This window comes from Sphaerodactylus townsendi, linkage group LG09 (assembly GCF_021028975.2).
Source record: "Sphaerodactylus townsendi isolate TG3544 linkage group LG09, MPM_Stown_v2.3, whole genome shotgun sequence".
Classification (NCBI taxonomy): domain Eukaryota; kingdom Metazoa; phylum Chordata; class Lepidosauria; order Squamata; family Sphaerodactylidae; genus Sphaerodactylus; species Sphaerodactylus townsendi.
The window spans coordinates 70,783,363-70,807,589 of NC_059433.1; the positions used below are offsets into that span (position 1 = coordinate 70,783,363).

General features: G+C 46.3%; 1 protein-coding gene across 1 annotated transcript in view; it reads right to left on the reverse strand.

Moving 5' to 3' along the window:
* Nucleotides 1-918: 918 nt before the first annotated feature.
* The window catches only part of TG (thyroglobulin), a 188,198-nt gene continuing 164,889 nt past the window's right edge, over nucleotides 919-24,227 (reverse strand). Inside the window, exons 43-45 of the mRNA XM_048508584.1 lie at nucleotides 7,390-7,530; nucleotides 3,327-3,520; nucleotides 919-2,031 (exon numbers count right to left, since the gene is read on the reverse strand). Of these exons, the coding sequence (XP_048364541.1) occupies nucleotides 1,919-2,031; nucleotides 3,327-3,520; nucleotides 7,390-7,530 (448 nt within the window). The 3' untranslated portion in view covers nucleotides 919-1,918. The remainder of the gene's footprint in view (nucleotides 2,032-3,326; nucleotides 3,521-7,389; nucleotides 7,531-24,227) is intronic.

Here is a 24,227-nt window from a genome sequence, read left to right on the forward strand (position 1 = left end):
CAATGTGGGGTTGTTGCGGGGTCTCCTTGTGTTTCTGTTTATATGCAAAGAGGCATCCCACTGCCTACTTTCCTGTTGAACCCTCCCGGGCCTATACTTTTCCGGATTCATTTTACTCCGCCCATCAACTCACTTTTCAAGGCACACATCTCATCATACGCAGTAGTCACAAGATTGCTGGTTTTGTTAAAGCCCTTTAAATTGCTCTTACATCGATATTGCTGATATTGCTGCCATATCAATATTGTTGCCTCATTCCAAAAATAATCCCCCCCCCAAGTGAAAGGGGCAAAGCAATTCCATGGACCACACTCTGCTGAAGAAGGGGACCATGTTTTAGAGTGGATATTCTCCCCCTCCCCCACTTCCTCCTGCTGCTGCTGCTGCTGCTGCTTTGGGAGGAGAGGCTTGTTATTTCGATATTTCTTGGTATTTTTATATTCTTGCAATATTCTGATAGATTTAATATGGCACAAATGTTTGAAGTTGAAATGAAGTTTTAAAAAGCCCTCCCAATCACAGGAGAGGGTGGAAGAAGGGCAGAAGAGGAAGGATGGAACCAAAAAGCCTGAAACAAGGAATAACACGGGGCATTTGTTCAATCTTCCTTGCGAAGCAGGGGGGGAAAGATCACCCTTTGCACACTTTCACAAACAGCACAGGTTGTGGGATCTACTGAGTAGTAGGGGGTGGGGAAGGTGTCCATAATGGAAGCTCTGCTCCAAAGAGAATCTCCCTTCAGTGTGGGGCAGAGAACCAGTGTATAATCAGCCTGTAATGTTGGAGCTCTGTGTCACAATGACTTAACAGCCTATTTCACTGGCAGAGGAGAAGACGGTTTGGCCGAAGAAGGAAAAACTACATTTGATTTATAGGACTGCCAGCGTGAGGGGGTGTAAGAAATAAATCTTCCCCAAACAGTTTTTGCAGCTTTATTGAACACTTTGTTCAAACAACTGAATATAGCCAAATATGAGCAACAAGCAAAAACAGTTGTTGGATTGCTGTATCACTGTAGCATTTGAGTTTTCGTCTTCACGAAGACGTTACAACAACAGGCAAGATTCAAAAAAGCTTTGGCTCAGCTGTGCTTCCTTCCACGTTACCAATTCGCCATTTGCTATATCTCTTTTTTAAATCATATTTACAGGTCATTAATACCTACCAAACATGCACTATATTGATGATTCCCTGCCAAAATATTCCTGTTTTTGGAGGCACAGCTGAGAAACTGAATTTTCAGGCACATCCTGAATATTTAAGGTTTTGATGCTTTAAGAGCAATTTGTGGGCGGGGGGGAAGGACTCAATTATATGATAGGGTGCAATCCCAACCACGCTTTCAAGAAAGTAACTCCCATTCAGTGGGACTTACTTCTAAGTAAACCTGTTCAGTGATAAATGGGAAAGCATGAATTATGAAGCTGCAAGGACCTGCATCTTTTGAAGTTCACATTTCACAAGGGTTTCTGGAAGGCATTCCTCCGAACCCTGTGGAAAGGAGTTGTGGCTTCGGCTTACTTGTGACTCTTCTCCAAACTTTACTGAATAAGACAAGCATTCCTTCCCATCAGATTTTGAAAGGCCAGCAATTGTGTTGGCAAAGAAGCTTTGACTTTTGCCATATATATTTCTGGAATAGAATTCTAGGCATATTGAGGATATTTTGTTCAACAGGCTTGCTCCCCCGTGCTAGATCTCACAGATCTACTTTGCTACCAGAGGTGATTTCCCCCAGTGGAAGGAGCCATCTCCGGGCACGTTGCGCTTTTAAAATCTTGCCTGTTCTTGCACGAAGGCAAAACTGGAAATTATAGTTATCTGCAAAGATAGGGAGCAGAGATATGTGGTCGCTAGCAAGATGATGTTGGTCTTGTGGAATACCCAACCAGTCCAAAAGAGATTTCAGTGAAACGTTCTATTTGCTATAGGCCACGTTTTCGTCAGCTGGCTTTGTCGGAGTGGTTTTAAGAACAGGTTCCGCTCCCAACCGGTTGCTTGCTTCACTTGGGATTGGCTGATCTCTTCTGCCTGAAATCGTAACGCAAAAAACAAATTAAACAAAAAAAAGACACCCGTCGATCAACAAAAAGCACAGACAGCAATACTTCCTTGTTGAGGTAATAAGCTTCTCTCAAAACGCTCCACGAATTATCCCTTCAAGTTAATCTGCTAGGCAGCTGTCTGAGTATGGTTTGTGGCTGGATTGCCATTTAATAGCCTGCCCACAGACGGCATTGCAGAAGCGAGACATCATCAAATGCTGATTCCATTGTCTGTGCATTTTGTTCACTGCAGATTCCAAGCAAAACACGGCTCCAATTGTTGAGCAGAGAACGGCTTCAGCATTCACACATCAAAGTTTGCATCATTGAGAATGTACAGCCTAGAAGAACTCTTTGGGTTCAAAAGCTTTCAAGACCTTTTTAAAAACAGTTTCCGGCTTCTAAGGATACGGTCTGACTCTCTCCATATTCATGGTTCACAGAATAGATTCTCATAGCATCCTCCTCTGGTGGCCATTAGTTAGAAGGGCAGTAGCCCAGCTATGCTGCAGCGCATTCTGGCTACTATTCTACAACCAGAGGTCCCTGAGTGAGATTTTTACAAAAGGATGAAACAGACCTGCTCCTCCCCACGAGGAGGAGGAGGAGGAGGAGGAAGAGGAGGAGGAGGAAGAAGTAGAAGAAGAAGGAGAAGGAGAAAGAGAAGGAGGAGGAGGAGGAGGAGGAGGAGGAGGAGGAGGAGGAGAAGACGAAGACGAAGACGAAGACGAAGACGAAGAAGAAGAAGAAGAAGAAGAAGAAGAAGAAGAAGAAGAAGAAGAAGAGCAGGAGTAGGAGGTGCAGGAGTTTGGATTTATACCCCACCTTTCTCTCCTGCAAGGAGACTCAAGGCAGTCTACAAACACCTGTCCCTTCCTTTCCCCACAACAGACTTCTTGTGAGGTAGGTGGACTGAGAAAGTTCTGAAGAACTGTGACTAGCGCAAGGTCATCCAGTAGGAATGTAGGAATGCAGAAACCCATCTGGGTCACCAGATAACCCTCCACCACTCATGTGGGGAATCAAACCTGGTCCTCCAAATTAGAGTCCACTGCTCTTAACTGCTATGGCACGCTGGCTCTTAGGTTGTGAGCAGAGCTTAGGTTGTGAGCAGAACTTAACACTCTGAGCCACGGGGGGGAAAGGGAGCTTTAAAGTGCCCAGTGAGGTCCCTCCCACCACTCATGACATGGATTGTGTCATATAACTCCTAAACAAGAAGTGACGCTTTGTTGTTCTGTATCATCCCATGGAGGGATCGTGCATAGCGATCCTACTTACAGTCTGTAGAAGCTCTGAGAGTCTTGACGTAATCAGCCCAGAATGAACATTCAGCTTCTTTCAACCCTTTACGGTTCTTTAGAGAAGCAGTGAGTTCTTTATAATTTTCTCCGCCAGAGTCTGCTCGGAATAGAGGCCAAGATGGTGCGAAACCAGTTGCTTTCCTTGAGAATTTATATGGGTTGTTTGGATTTCTGCAGAAAGGAACAGGAAACAGGAAGAGAACGCCTGTAGCATCAACAGCTATTGCAAACATGACCCAGACATCGGGGTTGCAAATGTCCTTCACTGTACTATTGCCATCAGAATAGGATGACCAGACGTCCCGCTTTTGGCGGGACAGTCCTGCCTTTAAACAATTTGTCCCGCGTCCCACGGGTTCTTCAAATTGTCCCAATTTTGGGGAGGCTGCCGCACTGCCTTCTGGGGCGCAAGGCAGTATGGCAGCCTCCCCCGCGCATGGCTGCAGGAGTGCACTGCCTTCTGGGGCTTGCCATTTCCCGCCCTGTGACAGGGCAGCAAACGGCAAGCCCTAGAAGGCAGTGCACCTGCGGCCGTGTGCGCATGTTGCTGAGACCACCAATTCACCAAGCCCCAAGGTCTCCTGGGAACTGTAGTTCCTCAGGCAGATTTTAGCCTGAACTGTAAACTGAACTGCCGCTTTTTTCAGCCTCAAAAAGTACTAAAAAAGAAAAGGAACGTAGGTAAGTGTGGGAAGGGGGCAGGGGGTGCGTGTGCCGTGGGGGGAATCACGGGGGGCTGCAGGGGGTGCGGGGAAAGGGGGAGGGGCCGGGGGGCGATTTTCCACCACCCAGCCATGCGCCCAGTGCACGACGCACCCCCGCCCCGTTCCCTTGGCGCTCTGCCACTGATTGCCATTGACTGGACTGGGCAAGGAGAAAGATTCCCAATTTGAGTTTGTGAGGCTTGTTTTCAGAGCCCGTGCGCGTGGAGGAAAAGTGGGCTGCACCGTAAAACTTTTTGTTTTGCTTTAAAACAGGGGCTTTTTCCGCACAAACCTTTTAAAATGTTTCGAGGCAGAAAATAAAACGTTTCCTCCACGAAATTCCTAATTGTTTTAAATCCCCCCCCCCACAAATTGTTATTTTCAGCCTCGAAACATTTTAAACACATCCCCTTTTAAAACGATTCTCTGGTTGAAACAGTTGAAACCACTGAAGAATGGTTTCAAAAAAAAAAAAATCCAAGATTACAGAATAGCGGACAGACTTACGACTCTCCTCAACAAAGATTGCTTGGACTCCTATCAAGCTGTCTGGGACCCTTTGATGAGATACCGATACAACACCGATCTGGGGGAAAGTCTAAAATCCACAACCAAGCAGCATTTGGAATTGGAAATATTTGCCTCCACAGTCTGAAGGAGCAGCAACAATCCAGCACATTTAATTGAGAAGATCATCTCTTTGTTTGGCTGGTTACTGGCACCCACTACAACTTAAAGTTCATGTTTTTGATTTGTTTTGACTCTCTCCCTCTCTGGCTTTCATTTGTTCCGCTTCGCTGAAGCTCACTGAACATGTTCATCAGCGTTCACCAAGCAGCGGCTCAGGGTAAAAAAAAAAAAAGAAGTATCCTGCAAACCAGCTGAGCTGTCTTGCAACACAGAGTTTTTCGATTTGGCCAGCTCAGCTCTTTGGAAAAGCGGGTCTTTCTTGCAACCCTATTGTACCGAAAACATCTATGAAGGAGGAATAGCTTTATAAGGTAGAGGAGAGCTAGTTGTCTCAGGTGGTAGATTCTGGGAGGAGATATCTCTCACACTATCCTAATCTTGCCCCCTTTACCACCAATTTTCTCTCCTCTTCTCCACCCAAAAACCACTTCCTCCTTTAAACCATGCGACAAGCTATGCATGCAGAGCAGATTTCCAAATCTTTGCAAGATTGCGAGAATGTGGGAAATTAGGGCTTTCCAAACTCTGGCGAGATGGCCACTAACCTGGATAGCTTTAAAAAGGGCTTGGACAGATTTATGGAGGAGAAGTCGAACTATGGCTACCAATCTTGATCCTCTTTGATCTGAGATTGCAAATGCCTTAGCAGACCAGGTGCTCAGGAGCAGCACAGCAGCAGCAGGCCATTGCTTTCACATCCTGCACGTGAGCTCCCAAAGGCACTGGGTGGGCCACTGCGAGTAGCAGAGTGCTGGACTAGATGGACTCTGGTCTGATCCAGCAGGCTAGTTCTTATGTTCTTATGTGAAGCCCCTGCTGTGTTGTGTATAAAGTTGTCCAACAAAATTGAAGAGGGGAACAGTGCTAATCACACCAGGCAGGGGCAATGGGCAGAAATAGAAAGAGGTATCAACATGGGGCAGTTGCTGGATCAAAACAAAGGATATGCAGATCAGATTTTGAACCAAGGAGGATGCTAGATCTGTCCATTTTAAAATGTTATTACCACAAACCATTCTGTGCGCTCTCTCTCTCTCTTTATGTGCATGCATTTCTAAGTGTAAAGTGTTTTTGTTGGCAGTTTTATATACAGTGGAACCTTGGTTTTCATTGGTAATCCGTCTGAAAAGAATCGATGAAAACCAAAACCGATGAAAACCGAGGCAAACTTTTCCATAGGAATCAATGTAAATCCAATTAATCCGTTCTAGGCACTCCAAAAAACATACCAAAAACACATTTTTTGGTGTCTAAACATAGTGTTTAATGCTGAAAACAGTAACAAACAATAACACTAGGACCAGCTTCAGAGCCAGTGGACCAATGTGGGACCAGAAAGCTGTCCAAAGAGGTCTGTTTCTGATGCCTCTTTAAGATTTGTCTGAAATGGGGCAAGACTTTGTCATTAAACAAGTTGCAAACACGGCCTGCAATAGCCTTGTCCGGGTGATTTTTCTCCACAAACCCCTGCACCTTACTGCAAATCGATGAAAACCGAGACAAATTTTTCACTGATAAAATCAATGAAAACCAAAACTGATGAAAACCGTAGGCAATGAAAACCAAGGTTCCACTGTGTGTGTGTGTGTGTGTGTGTGTGTGTGTGTGTATTAGCAGAGCTATAGAAGAGACAGATTTGCAGTTGCTTTTATTTAACTGAGTTTACTAACTATAAGGGAGGGTTACATGGTTACATGGAAACAAAATGAGAAATGTATTGTCGAAGGCTTTCATGGCCGGGTTCAACTGGTTGTGGTGGGTTTTCCAGGCTGTGTGGCCGTGCTCTGGTGGATCTTGTTCCTAACGTTTCGCCTGCATCTGTGGCTGGCATCTTCAGAGGTGTATCACAGAGGGAAGTCTGTTTCACACTGGTTCTCTGTGATACACTTCTGAAGATGCCAGCCACAGATGCAGGCGAAACGTCAGGAACAAGATCCACCAGACCACGGCCACACAGTCAGGAAAACCCACCACAACCAGCAAAATGCGAAATGCTATACTTAGCAGACCAGGTGCTCAGGAGCAGCAGCAGCCGCAGAAGGCCATTGCTTTCACCTCCTCCATGTGAGCTCCCAAAGGTATCTGGTGGGCCACTGCGAGTAGCAGAGTGCTGGACTAGATGGACTCTGGTCTGATCCAGCAGACTAGTTCTTATGATCTTATGTTCTTATAGTACTACACACTTGGTTACATCTTGCTATTTATATGCAGTGTCTAGCCTTGTGGTCTGGGCTACATGCTTCTCTCTATCTCATGGCGTCCTCATCGTGGTGCTCAAATGAAGAAACAGAGTTAACTTTATAACCTCGGGCTACATGACCACAGGCATGCCTGCAAAGTCTGACTGACTGTCCAATAGCTAATCAATAGAGCAGGTCATAAAACAGTGACCTCAGCAACATGTTGACATACACACAGTTAACCCTTTCATGATCAAGCTGTGACAGACACTGGCAAATATCCCAATAGTTTGGGGGTATTTTTAACAAGCTGATGGAATCTAATCTTGACGTCCTTTGAGATCTCTTCAGGAGCAGCTCAGCCAGTCACTCAAATCTGCTTTTGGAAGAGGGCCATCCAAAGTTCTCTCATGCATGCAAACCTTTCTTTGGGGTTATAACGCACAAACAATCAGTTAATACTCACCCAGATCTTATGAAGTTGGCCAGGTACTGCATTATGGTCAAAGAAAGAGTCTTCTCTTCCAGAGTGTATCGGTTTTCATATTGGGGGTGGAAGGGCAGGCCAAAAAAATACTGAACGTCCGGCAACAGCTCCAGGCTCGAACTGAAAACAAAGCAAACGCTGAAACTGAGAAAATTTTAAACGGTTTAATTTGAGTGCTTATTTGGACAGGGAAAAGAAAATTGGCTGCTTAAAACCGTAGAAGTTTTCAGGAAGTTCATAAAAGAAAAGGGTAAAATTAATGCTACAGGTGCGTCCGCATACGAGAATGTGCGCATGGAATTATTTGGCAAAATGTTCGCTGGGAACCGATCTGCAATAAAATCCACTGTCGTTAATTCCAGAGCAGGGTAATGGTTGATGCATTTACCAGATAATGTGTCAGCCAGACCTACAGTCCGACACCCTCTATTAATGATTCACTTCCCATTAAATGGTCATTGGCATTTATTTCCCCTTCCTCCTTTCCCAAAGATGTGTTTCTTCCAAAAGTTTAACCAGTTCCTCCCAGACTAGTATGGAGATGTCATAAACTTCAACTCGGGAGAGGCAGTTCCAGAAACTTTCCGCTTTAAGGGCGAGAAATCATGACAGGATAGCCTTGAGGGAGCAAAGCCCCATGGGAGAGAAGCCCAAACAGGCAGCGGTGGCTGGCGTCCAATGAGATTCATGAATGGAGTGTGACCTTCCCAATTCCCCTGCCTTCCACTGCTTACAGAGGCCTCCCCACAAAGTTCATTCCTGGGAGTCAGCGGAGAAGGCAAAGTGGAAGTCTGCATTGGGAAGGGGGCGGAAGCTGGAAAACCTCTCCCCCCCAATACTTTAACAATGGAAGCACTCGTGTGACTGTAGACAAGTGGCAGGACAACTGACTCTACTCTGCATTGGTCAGACCTCACCTAGAGTACTTGTAACCCCCATGCTCAGAACGGGTTGACCCAGAAAGGGGTGGAGACTCAAAGCAGCAGAAGGCTGCAGAGCTCATGTAGTTTGGAGGAGACAAGGCTACCAGACTCGGACCTTGGTTTGTATAAGCCCTTAACACCTTGTTAAGGTAACTGCAATATTGTTGGGAACTACTGGGAAGGTAGTTGTTTATTTTTGCTATGTTGTAAATGTTGGAGTTTATTGTTTCAGGGTTTCTTTTTGTGGTTGTAATGGGTGAGAGTTCTCCTGGAAACCTTCATCCTGTTGAATCCTGTTCATCAAGCCCTTGGAGTCTTCAGGAGCCAACCCACCTGCAAAGAAGAACTTGGCAGTATCAGTAGACTGTAAATATAAGGACTTGAAAATGCAACCTGAACAGGACCTTGAAGTGTGATGTTAAATGTTGATGTTATATGTTAAGAAAGTAAACCATTTTGTTTTTAAAAAATTGTTGTTGCAAACTCATTCCAAGTTCTGCCCCACAGAACCCACAGATAGAGGTTACATACTGTTTTCAGTTCTTGGCACCACGATTTAAGAAAGATATTGACAAGCTGGTACGTGTCCAGAGGAGGGCAACCAAATTGGCAAAAGGTCTGGAACCTATGCCCTATGGAGAGAGGCTTAAAGAGCTGGGGATCTTTAGTCTGGCGAAGCGAAGGTTAAGGGGAGGACATGATAGCTATGTTAAAATATTTAAAGGGATGTCATGTCGAAGAGTGGGCAAGCTTGTTTTCTGTTGCCTCAGAGACTAGGACACGGAGTAATGGATTTGAGGTACAGGAAAAGAGATTCCACCTAAACATTAGGAAGAACTTTCTGACTGTCAGGGCTGTTTGACAGAGGAATTCACTGCCTCAGAAAGTGGTGGAGTCTCCTTCTTTGGAGGTTTTTTTTAACAGAGGCTGGATGATCATGTGTCAGGAGTGCTTTGATTGTGGGTTCCTGCATGGCAGGAAGTTGGACTTGATGGCCCTTGTGGTCTGTTCCAACTCTATGATTCTATGATACAAACCAACAGGTTGGATCTAGAGTACATGCGGCTGGTTCACCAGATAAGCCTCTGCCACTCAGGTGGAGAATCAAACCTGATTCTCCAGATCAGAATCTACCTGCTCTTAACCACTATACCTCGCTGGCTCTCAAAGCCCACACTAAGCTGCTTTATATTGAGTACGATCATCGGTCCGTCTGGCTCGGTGTTTTGTCTGCTGGAATGACTCTGTGGGATCTCAGGCGGAGAAAGGCCATTCCCAGTTGACGATGCCAGGGATCGAACCTGGAATCCTTTGCATGCAAACTATGCTCTCTGCAACGGCTTCTCCGAGTCAAGAAAAACAGCAGCACAGCCCTATAGCCCTTAAAGAATGTAAATATGCTTTCACATGCATATTTTCCCATGAAATGCAAGTCAACTCTGGCCTTCCTGTGCACGGTCCCATCCTAAAACCTCGATAATACTTGGCGTCTAGAGAGTGAATTATTTACCAGCACTTCACCAAAGAGACCTGGAAAAAAACAGTTTAAAGCATATCTGAATGTTTGCAGGAGGATTAAGCTGAATCAGCGCTCAATCATTCGGCCTTAATAATGTGGTTTTTTCCCCCTGCATTACAGCAATGTTTGTCATAAACAGCGAGGGCTTAAAGGAGAGACGGAGCGCAGGGGAGGAGGCTCCTGTCTTCCATACCATTCAAATGAGCTCATCTGTAGCATACAGGGTTGCTAACCTCCAGGTGCTACCTGGAGATTTCAAATGATCTCCAGACGACAGAGAAAATGGAGAAAATGGCTGCTTTGGAGGGTGGACTCTATAGCCTGACATCCTGCTGAGGTCGCTGCCCTTCCCAAATTCCACCCTTGGCAGGCTCCACCTCCCAAATAACCATGTGTTTCCTAACCCAGAGATGGCAACCCAACCAATAGGACACTGAAAAGCAAACTGGGGAAGCAATGGCCATGTCCTAAAAAAATGACTTGCAGGACCAGACCAAAGTTCCTCCTAGCCTAATAGAACCTGGAAGAAGAAGAAGAAGAAGAAGAAGAAGAAGAAGAAGAAGAAGAAGAAGAAGAAGAAGAAGAAGAAGAAGAAGAAGAAGAAGAAGAAGAAGAAGAAGAAGAAGAAGAAGAAGAAGAAGAAGAAGAAGAAGAAGAAGAAGAAGAAGAGCAGGAGGAGGAGGAGGAGGAGGAGTTTGGATTTATATCCCCCTTTCTCTCCTGTAAGGGGACTTACACAGGCTTTACAATCTCCTTTCCCTTCCCACCCCCCACAACAAACACCATGTGAGGTAGGTAGGTTGAGAGACCTCCGAAGAACTGTGACTAGCCCAAGGTCACCCAGCTGGCATGTGTTGGAGTGCACAAGCTAATCTGGTTCACCAGATAAGCCTTCACAGGTCAAGAGGCAGAGCGGGGAATCAAACCTGGTTCTCCAGACTAGAGTGCGCCTGCTCTTAACCACTATGCCACGCTGGAAGCCCAAACACATGACCCTGCCTTGAATCGAGCCAGATCACTCAACATAATTAAAAAAAACAGGGGAGAAATCACAAAATGGCAGCCAGGAATCATTTGAAGGGTGTGAGTGCAGACATAAATTGTGGTAAAGGCGGGGGGGGATTGAAAACGTTTTAGAAACGTTTGGGGGTTTTGTGTGGAAAGGGCCAATACTGAGCTGGACGGACTGATGAGTTGACTTAATGTAAAGCAATTTCATATTGAACAGATCACAGGTAGCCTATGGAACACGTGAACAAGGGGCAGGGCAAAATTTTAATGCATCAATGATGATAACAAAAATGCATGCAGAAATCAGCTTTCTAAGTATTCAGATTCCTTGCATGTACCATGCACAAATCTTTCAGAACCAGTAAGAACATGAAGGCGCCTGACCGTACTAGCTGAATTTAAGTTGCTCTCTCTTAGAACCCTGTGGAGAATATATGGGTAAAGCCAGTGGTGGGATCCAAAAATTTTAGGAACAGGTTCCCATGGTGTTGCGTAGCGCCAATGGGGCTGAGCGGGGCATTCCGGGGGCATTCCTGGGCAGGGCTATGGCAAGGATGCAGCCGCTGCTCCGGTCCTTGGGCAGGAAACGAATGCACGCAGGCGCAGGCTGCCACGCATGCTGGTGCACCTCCTGCTAGACTGCTTCAAGTTCTGCGCGCTACTGCTGAGAGGAGGGGCGAAACGAAGGCAAAAATCACGTGGCAAAATCACCAATTAGTAACCCCCTCTCGGCACACACAAATAATTAGTAACCTACTCTCGGGAACCTGTGAGAACCTGCTGGATCCCACCTCTGGGTAAAGCTATCTGTGGGCCAGCCGGGAGAAAGACATATAACAGTTCTGCATGGGAACATTTTTGTACGCTTAGGAAATGACCAGACAAATGCTAAACAAGCACTGTTCTCCCCAACACCCAATGGCCAGCAGGCATGACTGTAAACTCTAGGAATTATTCTCTGGTTATCAATGGTCAGCGTTTTCAGTGCATGAAAACCAAAGTTCTTTCCTCTATAAAGTGTTTCCATACCTCACTGTTTATCATCGTATGATCTCATTTTCAGGCATTCCTCTGGTGAATTTGGCCGCGTGCATACTTTTGGTTTGAATTATTTCATTTAACAACTCAAACCCAGGTAGGGAACACTATAATCGGAGAAAAGCTGGCGCCTTTATTTGAAGGCTGCCAATCGTATACTTCGCTGGACAATCGCAAAAGTTCTCCAAGATACCAGAAAGGGACCATAATTCCTTGGGATGTTTAGCAACATAGCTGAGACCGAAACACGCTTGATTGCTGCCATCTTTCCCATTTTAAAAAAGGCTGGGGTTTGAAATATAATAGCAAATGTTTCTTATTGGGTGCAGTTCCTTATTCCCCTGACTGTTCCCTCTTCCCCAGCCCCCCACATTCATAAATGTCAAGAAGGAGGAAGTGTTCAAAGCAGGCCTTGCTATCTAAAAAGGGGCTCCTGGGTCTATGTAGGAGTCCTTGCGCTCTGCGAGGAGACTATTTACCAAGGAGGATTACAATGTCCAGCCGACTGCAGTATGGTTAGGCTAACCAGTCATCCCGCTTTTGGTGGGACAGTCCCGCCTTAAAACAATTTGTCCCGCGTCCCGTGGTTTTTTTTCAAGTGTCCCGATTTTTGGAAGGCTGTCGCACTGCCTTCTGGGGCGCAAGGCAGTGCGGCAGCCTCCCATGCGCGCGGCCGCAGGAGCGCACTGCCTTCTGGGGTGCTCCCGTTTCCCACCCTGTGACAGGGCGGGAAACAGGAGCGCCCCAGAAGGCAGTGTGCTCCTGCGGCTGTGTGCGCATGCGCGCGCGCGGCCGGCCGCCTACCCGCCCATCCCGGTTCACAAAGGTGACCATCTGGTCACCTTAAGTATGGTGGATAACCAGAACAGAGTGGCAGGCTCAGTCCCTGGAAGCAGCAGAAGAGGAGGTGGTGATGGCCACTAACATGGATAGCTTTAAAAGGGGCTTGGACAGATTTATGGAGGAGAAGTCGATCCATGGCTACCAATCTTGATCCTCCTTGATCTCAGATTGCAAATGCCTTAGCAGACCAGGTGCTCAGGAGCAGCAGCAGCAGAAGGCCATTGCTTTCGCATCCTGCACGTGAGCTCCCGAAGGCACCTGGTGGGTCACTGTGAGTAACAGAGTGCTGGACTAGATGGACCCTGGTCTGATCCAGCAGGCTCGTTCTTTTGTTCTTATCTGTAGTCTGGAGATGAGCTGTAATTCCAGGGGACCCCCATGTTCCTCCTGTAGGCCAGCAGTCCAGCTAGGAATGCACTGACACACTTGGCCACCAAGCATGAAAACAGAAACCAGTGAGCTGGCTGAGGAGACGTTGGCGACTCCACAAGTATGCTGAGAATGTGGAGCTGGTCCCAGAGGAAGCATTTCTGTTTGGGCGGCTCTGGGAGGAGCAACTGAAAAGACAGAGGGGGGGATCATCTTGACTTCACCTTCGTTTTGGTAGGAAGCTCAAACCATTTACCTAGGCTAGGATCCGAAGTGATCTGAACAGAGCTTTCCCCCCCCTCCTGCCTGAAATGGTGCCCCCACAGAACTATGCTGAGTGCAGCGTGGGGTCTGCAGTGGGAGGGGGAATCTGAATGAACCACCTCTCTCATTCCACCATTGGAAACAGCCTTCTTCGAGCAGAAAAAACAACCGGGTTTGGATCCCAACTGTAGTTCTGTGTTCATTTTTGTGCTGAAATGCACCTCTTCTTTTCAACAGTTTTTTTTTTGCTACTTGACAATATATTTGTATTCTGTCAATGGCAAATGATGGTTCTTGTCACCTTTAGGGAAGGGGGCCCCTGGTCTCCCAGCCACTTACTCAAAGTGGCTGTGATAACGCACGATTTTACCAATTGTGACATCACAGTGCTGCAGCTGAAGGGTTGCTCTTATGAACCTTATTATTTCCTGTTAACAAAATCAAGCAGATGGCTGCAGTCAATCAGATAAAACAGGAAAAATGACAAGTGAGATTGGGAACAGTGATGTCAAAAGTGATTGTGGACAGTGACAGCAAAAGAGACTGGGGACAGTGATGTCAAAAGTGATTGTGGACAGTGACAGCAAAAGAGACTGGGGACAGTTAGGGCAAAAGTGATTGTGGACAGCGACAGCAAAAGAGACTGGGGACAGTGATGTCAAAAGTGATTGTGGACAGCGACAGCAAAAGAGACTGGGGACAGTGAGGGCAAAAGAGCTTGTGGACAGCGACAGCAAAAGAGACTGGGGACAGTGAGGGCAAAAGAGACAGGTAACATCATGGGCACAAGAAACTGGGAACAGTAAGGGCAAAAGATACTGTGGACAGTGACAGCAAAAGAGACTGGGGACAGTGAGGGCAGAAAATATTGGAAACAGTGAGGGCAACAGAGAGGTGTCATCATGAGCAAAAGAAACTGGGAACAGTAAGGGCAAAAGAAACTGGGAACAGTGAGAGTAAAAGGAACTGCAAACAGTGAGGGCAGAAAATAACAGTGAGGGCAACAGAGACAGGTAACATCATGGGCAAAAGAAACTGGGAACAGTGAGGGCAAAAGAGACTGTGGACAGTGAGGGTAAAAGGAACTGCAGACAATGAGGGCAGAAAATATTGGAAACAATGAGGGCAACAGAGACAGGTAACATCATGGGCAAAAGAAACCGGGAACAGTGAGGGTAAAAGGAACTGCAGACAGTGAGGGCCGAAAATATTGGAAACAGTGAGGGCAACAGAGACAGGTAACATCATGGGCAAAAGAAACTGGGGACAGTGACGACAAAGAGACTGGAGAGATTGAAGGCAAAGAAGAGAAAGGAAAACAACTCTGAGTGGGAGTAGAAGTCAGAGGAGGGAGGGAGGGAGGGAGGGAGGGAGAGAGAGAGAGAGAGAAAGAAAGAAAGAAAGAAAGAAAGAAAGAAAGAAAGAAAGAAAGAAAGAAAGAAAGAAAGAACGAACGAACGAACGAACGAACGAACGAACGAACGAACGAACGAACGAACGAACGATGGGTAGCTTCTTTGGCTGCATCAAATTTTCTCATTCCAAAGCAAGTTAGAAAAAGTAGTAAAAGTAGTAAATATTTGGGGACAGTGCTATTAAAACCGATAACCTACTTATATACTTCTCCGAGATGTAGAAACTGTTTACTCCAGCATTCTTGGAAAAAACAACAAAACTGTTCAGCTAGCAGAGACTTCCCAGGATTATTTTTATTTTATTTTACAAGATTCCTACCCATACTATTTGGAACAGTAAAGAAAACAAATTCTTTATGGAGCGCTGGGTGAAAAGAAACCACCCAAATTTCCATTCTCAGCAACTCTCTGCTCTGCGCACTGCAGCTACAGCAACGTGATTGACAGGGGGGGACTCCAAAAGGTGCTTGAATAGAGACACAAAATAAAAATGGATGAGACTTAAATTTATAAGCTGCCGCAGTCTTAAATCAGAGGACAGAAAAGGTTAAAAACATGAGCCACCGTTACAAGAATATAGAAGGTTCCTTCAAGGAATTTTGAGAATATGTCTTTGGGGCAACGAAGTGAAACAGGCAGCACTATGCTATTTCACATTTGGTGTCGTGGTTAAGAGCGGCGGTCTCTAATCCGAAGAACTGGGTTGGATTTCCCACCCTTTTACAGGAGCTCTTATCAGGTGAACTGGATTTGTTCTCCCTCCTCCTCCCCAGGAAGCCTGCTGGGGGACCTGGGGCTAGTCACAGTCCTCTCAGAACTCTCTCAGCCCCACCTACCTCACAAGGTATCTGTCGCGAGGAGAGGAAAGGAAAGGAGTTTGTAAGCCACTTTGAGACTCCTTACAGGAGAGAAAGGCAGGGTATAAATCCAAACCCTTCATCATCTTCTTCTTCCAAGAAAAGCAGCCAATGACATAATGTGGCTGTATCGAAACTCACAGCACGGTGATACAGCACATCCTGTGAAAGTTTACTAGTGACAGTTTGGTCCACGGACGCTTTTTCTGGTGCTTCAAAAACTTGTGAAAGTTCAAAATGGGTTGTTTCTGCAATCTAAGCCTGATTCCACATGGGTCAAAAACAGCGAAAACGGTGTGAAAACGGTATAAATCCTTTTACACCGTTTTAAACCCTTTTGCACCATTTTCACACCCTTTTCACACTGCTGTTTTTGGCCCATGCAGAATCAGCCTAACTAAGAGAATGAGTTTGCATTTGCAATGAAAGCGTGCCGTTCAGGGGCAGAGCCCAGACACCCCAGTTCAATCTGTTACGCCTCAGAGCACAAAGAGATGAGACATCTTGTCCTGTGCATAGCATGCAAACTGCAAGCTCAGATAGCCTCAATTTGCCTTGAGGTTGTGCTGGGAAGAGAGAGTCGGTTTAAACTTTTCAAACGTCACTCACTGTTGTTTTTTGAAACTGGCTTTCCTGGTGGGCTACTCTCAGTTTAAAAGGAAAGAAAATATGTTCTTTAAAGTTAAAAAAAAAAAAACCTTTCAAATCCTAATAATAAATCAAGAAGCCCAACTGGTTCTGGTAGGTTTTCTGGACTGTGTGGCCATGGTCTGGTAGATCTTGTTCCTAACATTTCGCCTGCATCTGTGTCTGGCATCTTCAGAGGCGTATCACAGAGAGAAGTCTTGTTACACACTGTGCCAGCCACAGATGCAGGCGAAACGTTAGGACAAGATCTACCAGACCACAGCCACACAGCTCGGAAAACCCACCAGAACCAGTTGAATCTGGCCGTGAAAGCCTTCAATAATACAAGGAGCCCAGTTTCAAATCATAACACTGAGTGGAGGTTGAAGAGTTAAATTCTCATTCTTTACTGCATGATGCTGGGGCAAAAGATTTCAGCAGCCAGCCGTGCAATGTTCAGCTCTTCTGAGCTCCCACTGGGAAAGGTCTCACTCAGCGTAAGAGGTCCTCCAAGAGAGTATGAACCAACCAGAGTCACTGTACAGGGCTAGGTGGACCAGAAGCCTATGGGCCTTTCCCCACTTACCTTAAGCCCTGTGCTACTCTACTCAAGTAGCGCGGGGTCCCCCGGCACTCCCCACGACAAGGGAGTTGACAGCGCAGCCGTCCCGACGCTGCCGCTGTCGTGCCCCCTCAGCGAGCGGCATCCCTGGCGCTCTTTTAAACGGCGCCTTGTGATGACCCCGTGCCTTGTGATGACCCCGGGGACCCCTGGGTGCACACCAGGGATGTCGCGCGCTGAGAGCAGCATGCGGCATAGGGGGGAATAAGGTATGTGGGGAAAGGCCCTATAAGGACAGCTTCATATATAAGCAGCAGCAGAAAAATGGATGGATCATTTTAACTGTTTTGCACGCTGAAAGTCACAGAAAGGGAAATGCAGAAAGTTTCCTTTTTAGCTGCGTTGCTTTAGCAAAGGTTGCAATCGGCTCGCTCCAGACTTCATTTGTTTAAAACCACAGCGCTGAAACTGGAAGATGAAAAGGCACCTCGTTCCTTCCTGAGGTCTCTGGCTGAGGCACATGAGCATCTGGATATTGCTATGTAACCATCAAGAGGTAGCATTGCCGGCTACTCAAAGGCCCCTTCCGCACACACAAAATAATGCGTTTTCAAACCACTTTCACAACTGTTTGCAAGTGAATTTTGCCATTCCGCACAGCTTCAAAGAGCACTGAAAGCAGTTTGAAAGTGCATTATTTTGCATGTGCGGAATGAGCCAAAGGGTGAAGAAAACAGAATAAAAACCACTGAACCAGGCACCTCACATAAGCCGGTCAAGATTGTATGACCCATTATGTCTACTGCGACCAAGAAGGACCATTCACTGCACAGTCTTTGCTTCAGGGCGTGTTTGCTGTTATTACCCAGTGTTATTACCCAGTTCTCCACACTTCTCACCTTATCTGCAGCGGGGCAGGAATTATTACCCTTTGCCCTGGGGTCTGGTTGCAGGGCTGAATGGCATCATGTTCATTGGACCGACATCTCCACCCGGTACAGCCCAGCACATCTGCATGTGTATTTCCATTGGATGTGACAGGGCTGGAGCTAGGGGGAACTGTGCCCAGGGCACGTGTGTGCCCTGCGTCCCTGCCACGCCCCCACCCACCCCGGAACACCCCTGCACCGGCACGCGGCCAGTGCGTCGTGCGCACCCCTCCTCCTTGGCGCTATGCCATTGGGATGGGATCAGATATCCCCTCCCTCCCCAAAAAGGCACCTCATTTTAGTAGTTCAACAGAGATAATATTTCAAGTATCTTATGCAGCTGGGTATAGCCCAGTGGTGGCGAACCTATGGGACTCCAGATGTTCATGGACTACAATTCCCATCAGCCCCTGCCAGCATGTAGTCCAGGAACATCTGGAGTGTCATAGGAGTGCTAGGTATATTGTGATTTTGCCATTGAAATTTCAGGGGGGAGTGCTCTTTTCACCAGTGGGGGGGGGGGCAGGACTCCAATGCAAGTATTTATCCAACTGCAACAGGAGAAATGCCCTTGCAATAAATGCTGGTGCTTCTTTGGAGGGAGGGATAAGCTTCCGTCACGACACAGGAGGAGGGGGCATTGCCATAATCGAATGTTCTCACTATAGCTCACCACATGTAATCTGTAATGTATTGTATTGATTGTGAGGTACTGTATTGTTTTAAGAGTCTGCAGCTGTTGCACTGGAATTGGTAATCAGTAGGTGTGTTATATTGAGCACAGCTGCAGAGTGATTTTAGGCTATGTGTGAGTAGCAGCTTTGAAATAAAGCACCATGTTTTGTTCCTCCGACTCCTGATTCTTTGAGATATAACATATTGGCGACGAGGATAAACTTATGACGAGTCTAGCAAGTTTTTGTGAAGCAAGGACTGTGAGTAAATTATGGCTTTTCAAGGGCAGCTGGAACAGTTTAATTTGGAGTTTCCTTTGAAGTGGCAGAGTTATGAGGCCCGATTGGAATTTTATCTTCTGGCAAATGGCATAACAGACCCAGAAAGGAAAAGAGCCGTGTTTTTTGAGCCTCTGTGGTGAAGGGGTGTTTGACCTCGCCTCAGCATTGATAGCGCCAAGAGACTTATCAGCAACACCGCTTGTAGAGATACTGACTGCATTAAGGAACCATTTCATTCCCCAACCGTCAGAAATATCTAGACGGAGTTTTTTTTATAAACGTGATCAGGAGGGGACTGAAAGCATTGCAGATTATGTTGCAGTCTTACGCGCGGTTATAATAACAATGTAATTTCTCCAATTTGGAAGAAATGTTAAGGGATCGCCTGGTCTGTGGTCTGAGAGAGGCACCATTGCAAAAGTTGCTGCTGGCAAAGACAGACTTGACTTTTCAAACGGCATACCAAGAAGCCTTGAATTTTGAACTTGCTGCAGCCTCTACTCGGGAGGTGCGACAAGCCAGGAGCCCACAGAGATTGCAAACAGCTGGCAGTGGGACTGTAGACCCGGGTAATGGTGAAATTCAGAGACTGCAGCATGGTGCAATGAAGATGGGAAGACCACCACAACAGAGGGGAGGATGTTAACAGAGAAATGTATGAGTTGTGGTGGGCCCCATGAGAGAGAAAGGTGTAAATTTAAAGAGGCACAATGTTTCTGTTGTAAACGCTAGGGGCATATTGGGAGAGTGTGCAGAGAAAAGGCATCAGGGACCAAGAAGACATGTTCCCGGCTCATCTGCTACACACTCTGTGGATGCACCTTGCTGTCCCCATGTAGCTGGCTTGACTGGCCAACCCCCACATGAGCAGTGTGATGGTGTTTACGCAGCTGATGTAATTAACCACGATGCAACCCGAGATCCAGCGTAAGTTGTCGGTGACTGTGAAGATCCAGGATGTCCCTTTGTGTGATGGAAGTGGATTCTGGGTCAGCATTCTCCATCGCTTCATGGGACACTTATAAAACATTTTGCCCACAGGATGATTTGGACATTCAATCTTGTGACTTTACCACTTCACGGATTATCAAGGACATAGAGTACCTGTGGTTGGCATGTGTAATGTCCATGTGAAATATCATATGTTTGATGGATGTTTGAAATTGTTAATAGTGGAAGGAAGGCGGACGAGCCTATTGGGGTTGGACTGGTTGGGGAGGTTGGGAATTGTAATTACTGGAATTCATGAGGTTAGCAAGTTGACATGGGAGGTGCTAGTGGGAGGAATTTAAGAGTGTGTTTGCTGAGGGACTGGGCAGTATAAGGGTCCACCTATATCATTGCATCTTGATCCTTTAGTACCCCCCTTAATACGCCTAAAATCACGGCATAGTATTCCATTTGCTTTATGCTCTAAAGTGGATGCAGAACTAGATCGGTTATTGGAACAGGGAATATTGAGCCAGTGGTAAATGCAAAATGGAAACTCCACCAGGACCCCCCTGAAGGCCAATGGGGATGTGCGATTTGTGCTGATTATAAGTGCACAATTAACAAGGCATTGCAGAAACATCCGCATTACCCAGTGCCAGTTGTCAGTCAGTTGTTAGCAACATTGGCAGGGGGAAAGGTTTTTGCAAAATTAGATCTAGCGCAGGCATACCAACAGCTGGAAGTGGATGATGCCACTGCAGAAGCCCAGACGATAGTGACTAACAAGGCATTCAGAGTAAAGCGGCTGCAATTGGAGTGAGCGTAGCTCCTGGGATATTCCAGAGCTTGATGGAAGAAATATTAAGAAACTTGCCGGGAGTCATACCATATTTTGATGATGTCTTGATAGTGGGTGCAACTGAGGAGGAACTGATGACACGGGTACAGAAAGTACTGCAGTGCTTCTCAGATGTAGGGTTGCGCGTTAAGCCAAAAAATGCGGTTTGGAGGAGCGCAAGTAGAGTTTTTGGGATACATGGTAGATGCAAGGGGAATCCACCAGACATCAGCAAAGGTGAGGGCCATCCAGGATGCCCCAGCACCACAGTCAAAGCAAGAGTTACAGGCATTTTTGGGATTGCTAAATTTTTACCATTCATTCTTAGAGCATAAGGCCACAATCGAGGAGCCACTGCACCGCTTATTAAATAAACGGTGCAGTGTGGCAGTGGACAAGTCAGCATGAGAAGGCATTCCGAGATGTCAAACGATTGTTGTCATCAGAAAGTGTATTGGTTCATTTTGATGAGAGGAAGCCATTAATTTTGACGTGCGATGCCTCCCTGTATGGAGTTGGAGCAGTGTTGAGCCATCAATTGGAGGATATGCGGGAAGCTCCAATTGCGTATTAGTCTAGGACGTTGTCTACAACGGAGCCGTAAATTACGCTAAAATTGATAAGGAGGCATTAGCAATAGTGGCTGGGGTTAAGAAGTTTCATGATTAAGTGTATGGGCGACCATTTATGATTGTTACAGGACCATAAGTCAGCTGTTGGGATTATTTTCCTCAGAGCGCCAGACACCACAGATATTGTCCCCTAGAATGCTGCGGTGGGCAATGTTCCTGAATGCATATGATTATGTCTTGCAGCACCAGTCGGGAAAGAAAATTGGTCATGTAGATGCGTTGAGTCGCTTGCCAGTACAAAGGGAGGAGGAAGATCATTCCCCACTTTTGGAGGTTTTGATGTTGGAATCAAGTTATCAGAGCCTCCAGTGCAAGCTGCAGAAATAGCAGAAAGGTCAGCTATGGGACCCAGTGCTTGCCCGAAGTTTTGAATTGGGCATGGAAGGGTTGGCCATTGGGTAAAGTTAGAGGAAAAATTCAGACCATTTGGAATGAGGCAGCACGAGATATCTGTCCACAAGGGGTCCTTACTGTGGGGAAATAGAGTAGTGATCCCACCAGCTTTAAGGATTAGGTGCTGGAGGCCTTACATGTAGGGCACCCCGGAATAGTGAGAATGAAGGCATTGGCCCGTAGTTATGTGTGGTGGCCAAAGATGGATAGTGAAATAGAAGAATGGGTGGCCAGGTGCAGGGAGTGTCAGATAACACGACCTGCCCCACCCTCAGGCCCCTACCTATCAATGGGAGTCCACAAAAGACCATGGTCAAGGGTACATATTGATTTTGCAGGGCCTTTCCAAGGCCAGGTGTTTCTCATCGTAGTGGACTCATATTCCAAATGGCTAGAAGTAGTGCCAGTAATGTCAATGACATCACAAACAGTTATTAGGGCACTGCGTAAGTTATTTGCAACTCCATGGCCTCCCGGATACGGTGGTATCGGATAATGGGACAGCCGCTTGTATCCAAGGAGTCTAGAGTATTCCTGGCCAATGGTGTTATTCGCCAGGTTACCTCGCCCCTTTTCATCCGGCAATGAATGGGCAGGCAGAAAGCGATGGTGCGTGCATAAACGGCGATGCATTTACTGACAATAGTAGAGGGGATTGGCACCTGTCGGTTGGCTTAATTTTTTGTTGACACAGCACATAACACCGCACAGCCACCGGGAGGAGTCCTGCGGAGTTGCTAATGAATCGAAACTTACAACGCTGCTGGACCGAATGCATCCCATTCAGTTGATGATCGCCCACGGAAAGAAGATCAGGTGTTGAAAGCACCTCGGACATTTGATAGGGATGATACGGTGTATGTCCGAAATTATGGAGCAGGTCCATGTTGGGTCCCAGCAGTTGTGAGGCAGCCGACAGGGCCCTTGTCTTATAGGGTGGAAACTGAAGAGGGGCGGGTGATCCGCAGACATGTTGACCAAGTAAGGAAGAGAGTGCCAGGTCCAACAGTAGATCAGGAACCCCAGGTCCTCGAATCTAGGGCGTTAAGGGGGCAGATGGAGCTGCAGGATGAGGAAGCAGTAAATAGTCCAATTGTCCCAGAGGAACCTGGGGTGTTAAGGGCACAGATGGAGATGCAGGATAAGGAAACAGCAAAGGGTCCAATTGTTTTGCAGAACCAGGAACAAACACAGACTCAGGAGCCAGAGCGGGAGCTGAGACGATCTCAGCGAAAGAGAATCCCACCAGATTATTACAGGAGTTAGGGGGAAGGGGTGTAATGTATTGTATTGATGTGTGAGGTACTGTATTGTTTTAAGAGTCTGCAGCTGTTGCACTGGAATTGGTAATCAGTAGGTGTGTTATATTGAGCACAGCTGCAGAGTGATTTTAGGCTATGTGTGAGTAGCAGCTTTGAAATAAAGCACCATGTTTTGTTCCTCCGACTCCTGATTCTTTGAGATATAACATAATCCATCCCACATAATCTCCTCCCAGCCTGTTGATAGTTTGAACAGCTGTTAGGAGTCTGAGGGTGAGGAAAATGGCTGATTTGCCATTTGGAGCCAGACGTCATGTTTTCAAAACGCAATAAAAGACAGCGATTTTGCAGCGAGTATCTGTTTATATCAATATATCAGTATTGAGCTATAATAAATAACAAATATTAAAGTAATAACAAATCTGAAAAGATTTATAGAATCATAGAGTTGGAAGAGACCACACGGGACATCGAGTCTAAAACCCCTGCGATGCATGAACACACAATTAAAGCACTCCTGATATATGTTCATCCAGCCTCTGTTTAAAAACCTCCAAAGAAGGAGACTCCACCACTCTATGAGGCAGTGAATTCTTTCCCCGCTGCTTGCCCGCTGATCCGTCTTTCAGAAGAAGAAGAGTTTGGATTTATACCCCCCCTTTCTCTCCTGCAGGAGACTCAAAGGGGCTTACAATCTCCTTGCCCTTCCCCCCTCACAACAAACACCCTGTGAGGTAGGTGGGGCTGAGAGAGCTCCGAGAAGCTGTGACTAGCCCAAGGTCACCCAGCTGGCGTGTGTGGGAGTGTACAGGCTAATCTGAATTCCCCAGAGAAGCCTCCACAGCTCAGGCGGCAGAGCTGGGAATCAAACCCGGTTCCTCCAGATTAGATACACGAGCTCTTAACCTCCTACGCCACTGCTGCTCCTCTCCCAATCCCCAATCCCCTCGATTGTGACGTTGTGTTCTGTTTAAGACAAACTGCTCAGTCTCCCGTCTGTCCAAGCAGACGGAACTAACAATAATCTTTCTCTGTCCAAATGCTACCCGCCTGGGTCAGAAAATAGTTGGATAAAAATGCAATATATACCCACATGTGGCTAGAATGTCCAGAAGTAAAACATTTGTGGGAAAATGTTATAATATATATTGAAAAATATGTAAAGGTAAAATAAAGATAAACATAGATGTATTATTTATAGGCATATTGGATTATATAATAATAGAACAAAGAAAGAGAAAGTTTTTCAAATTCATGGTCAGAGCGGCCCATGCAGTAATAGCATTGGGGTGGAAAGACAAAAAAAAATCTGGACAATGCAGAAATGGTTGGAATATATATGGGAGCAAAGACAATTAGACATTTTTGACATAATGTCAAGAAATCAAATATGGGCAAGAAAAACAAAAAGATATGAAGTGGATCTGGATGGAATTCAAAGACTGG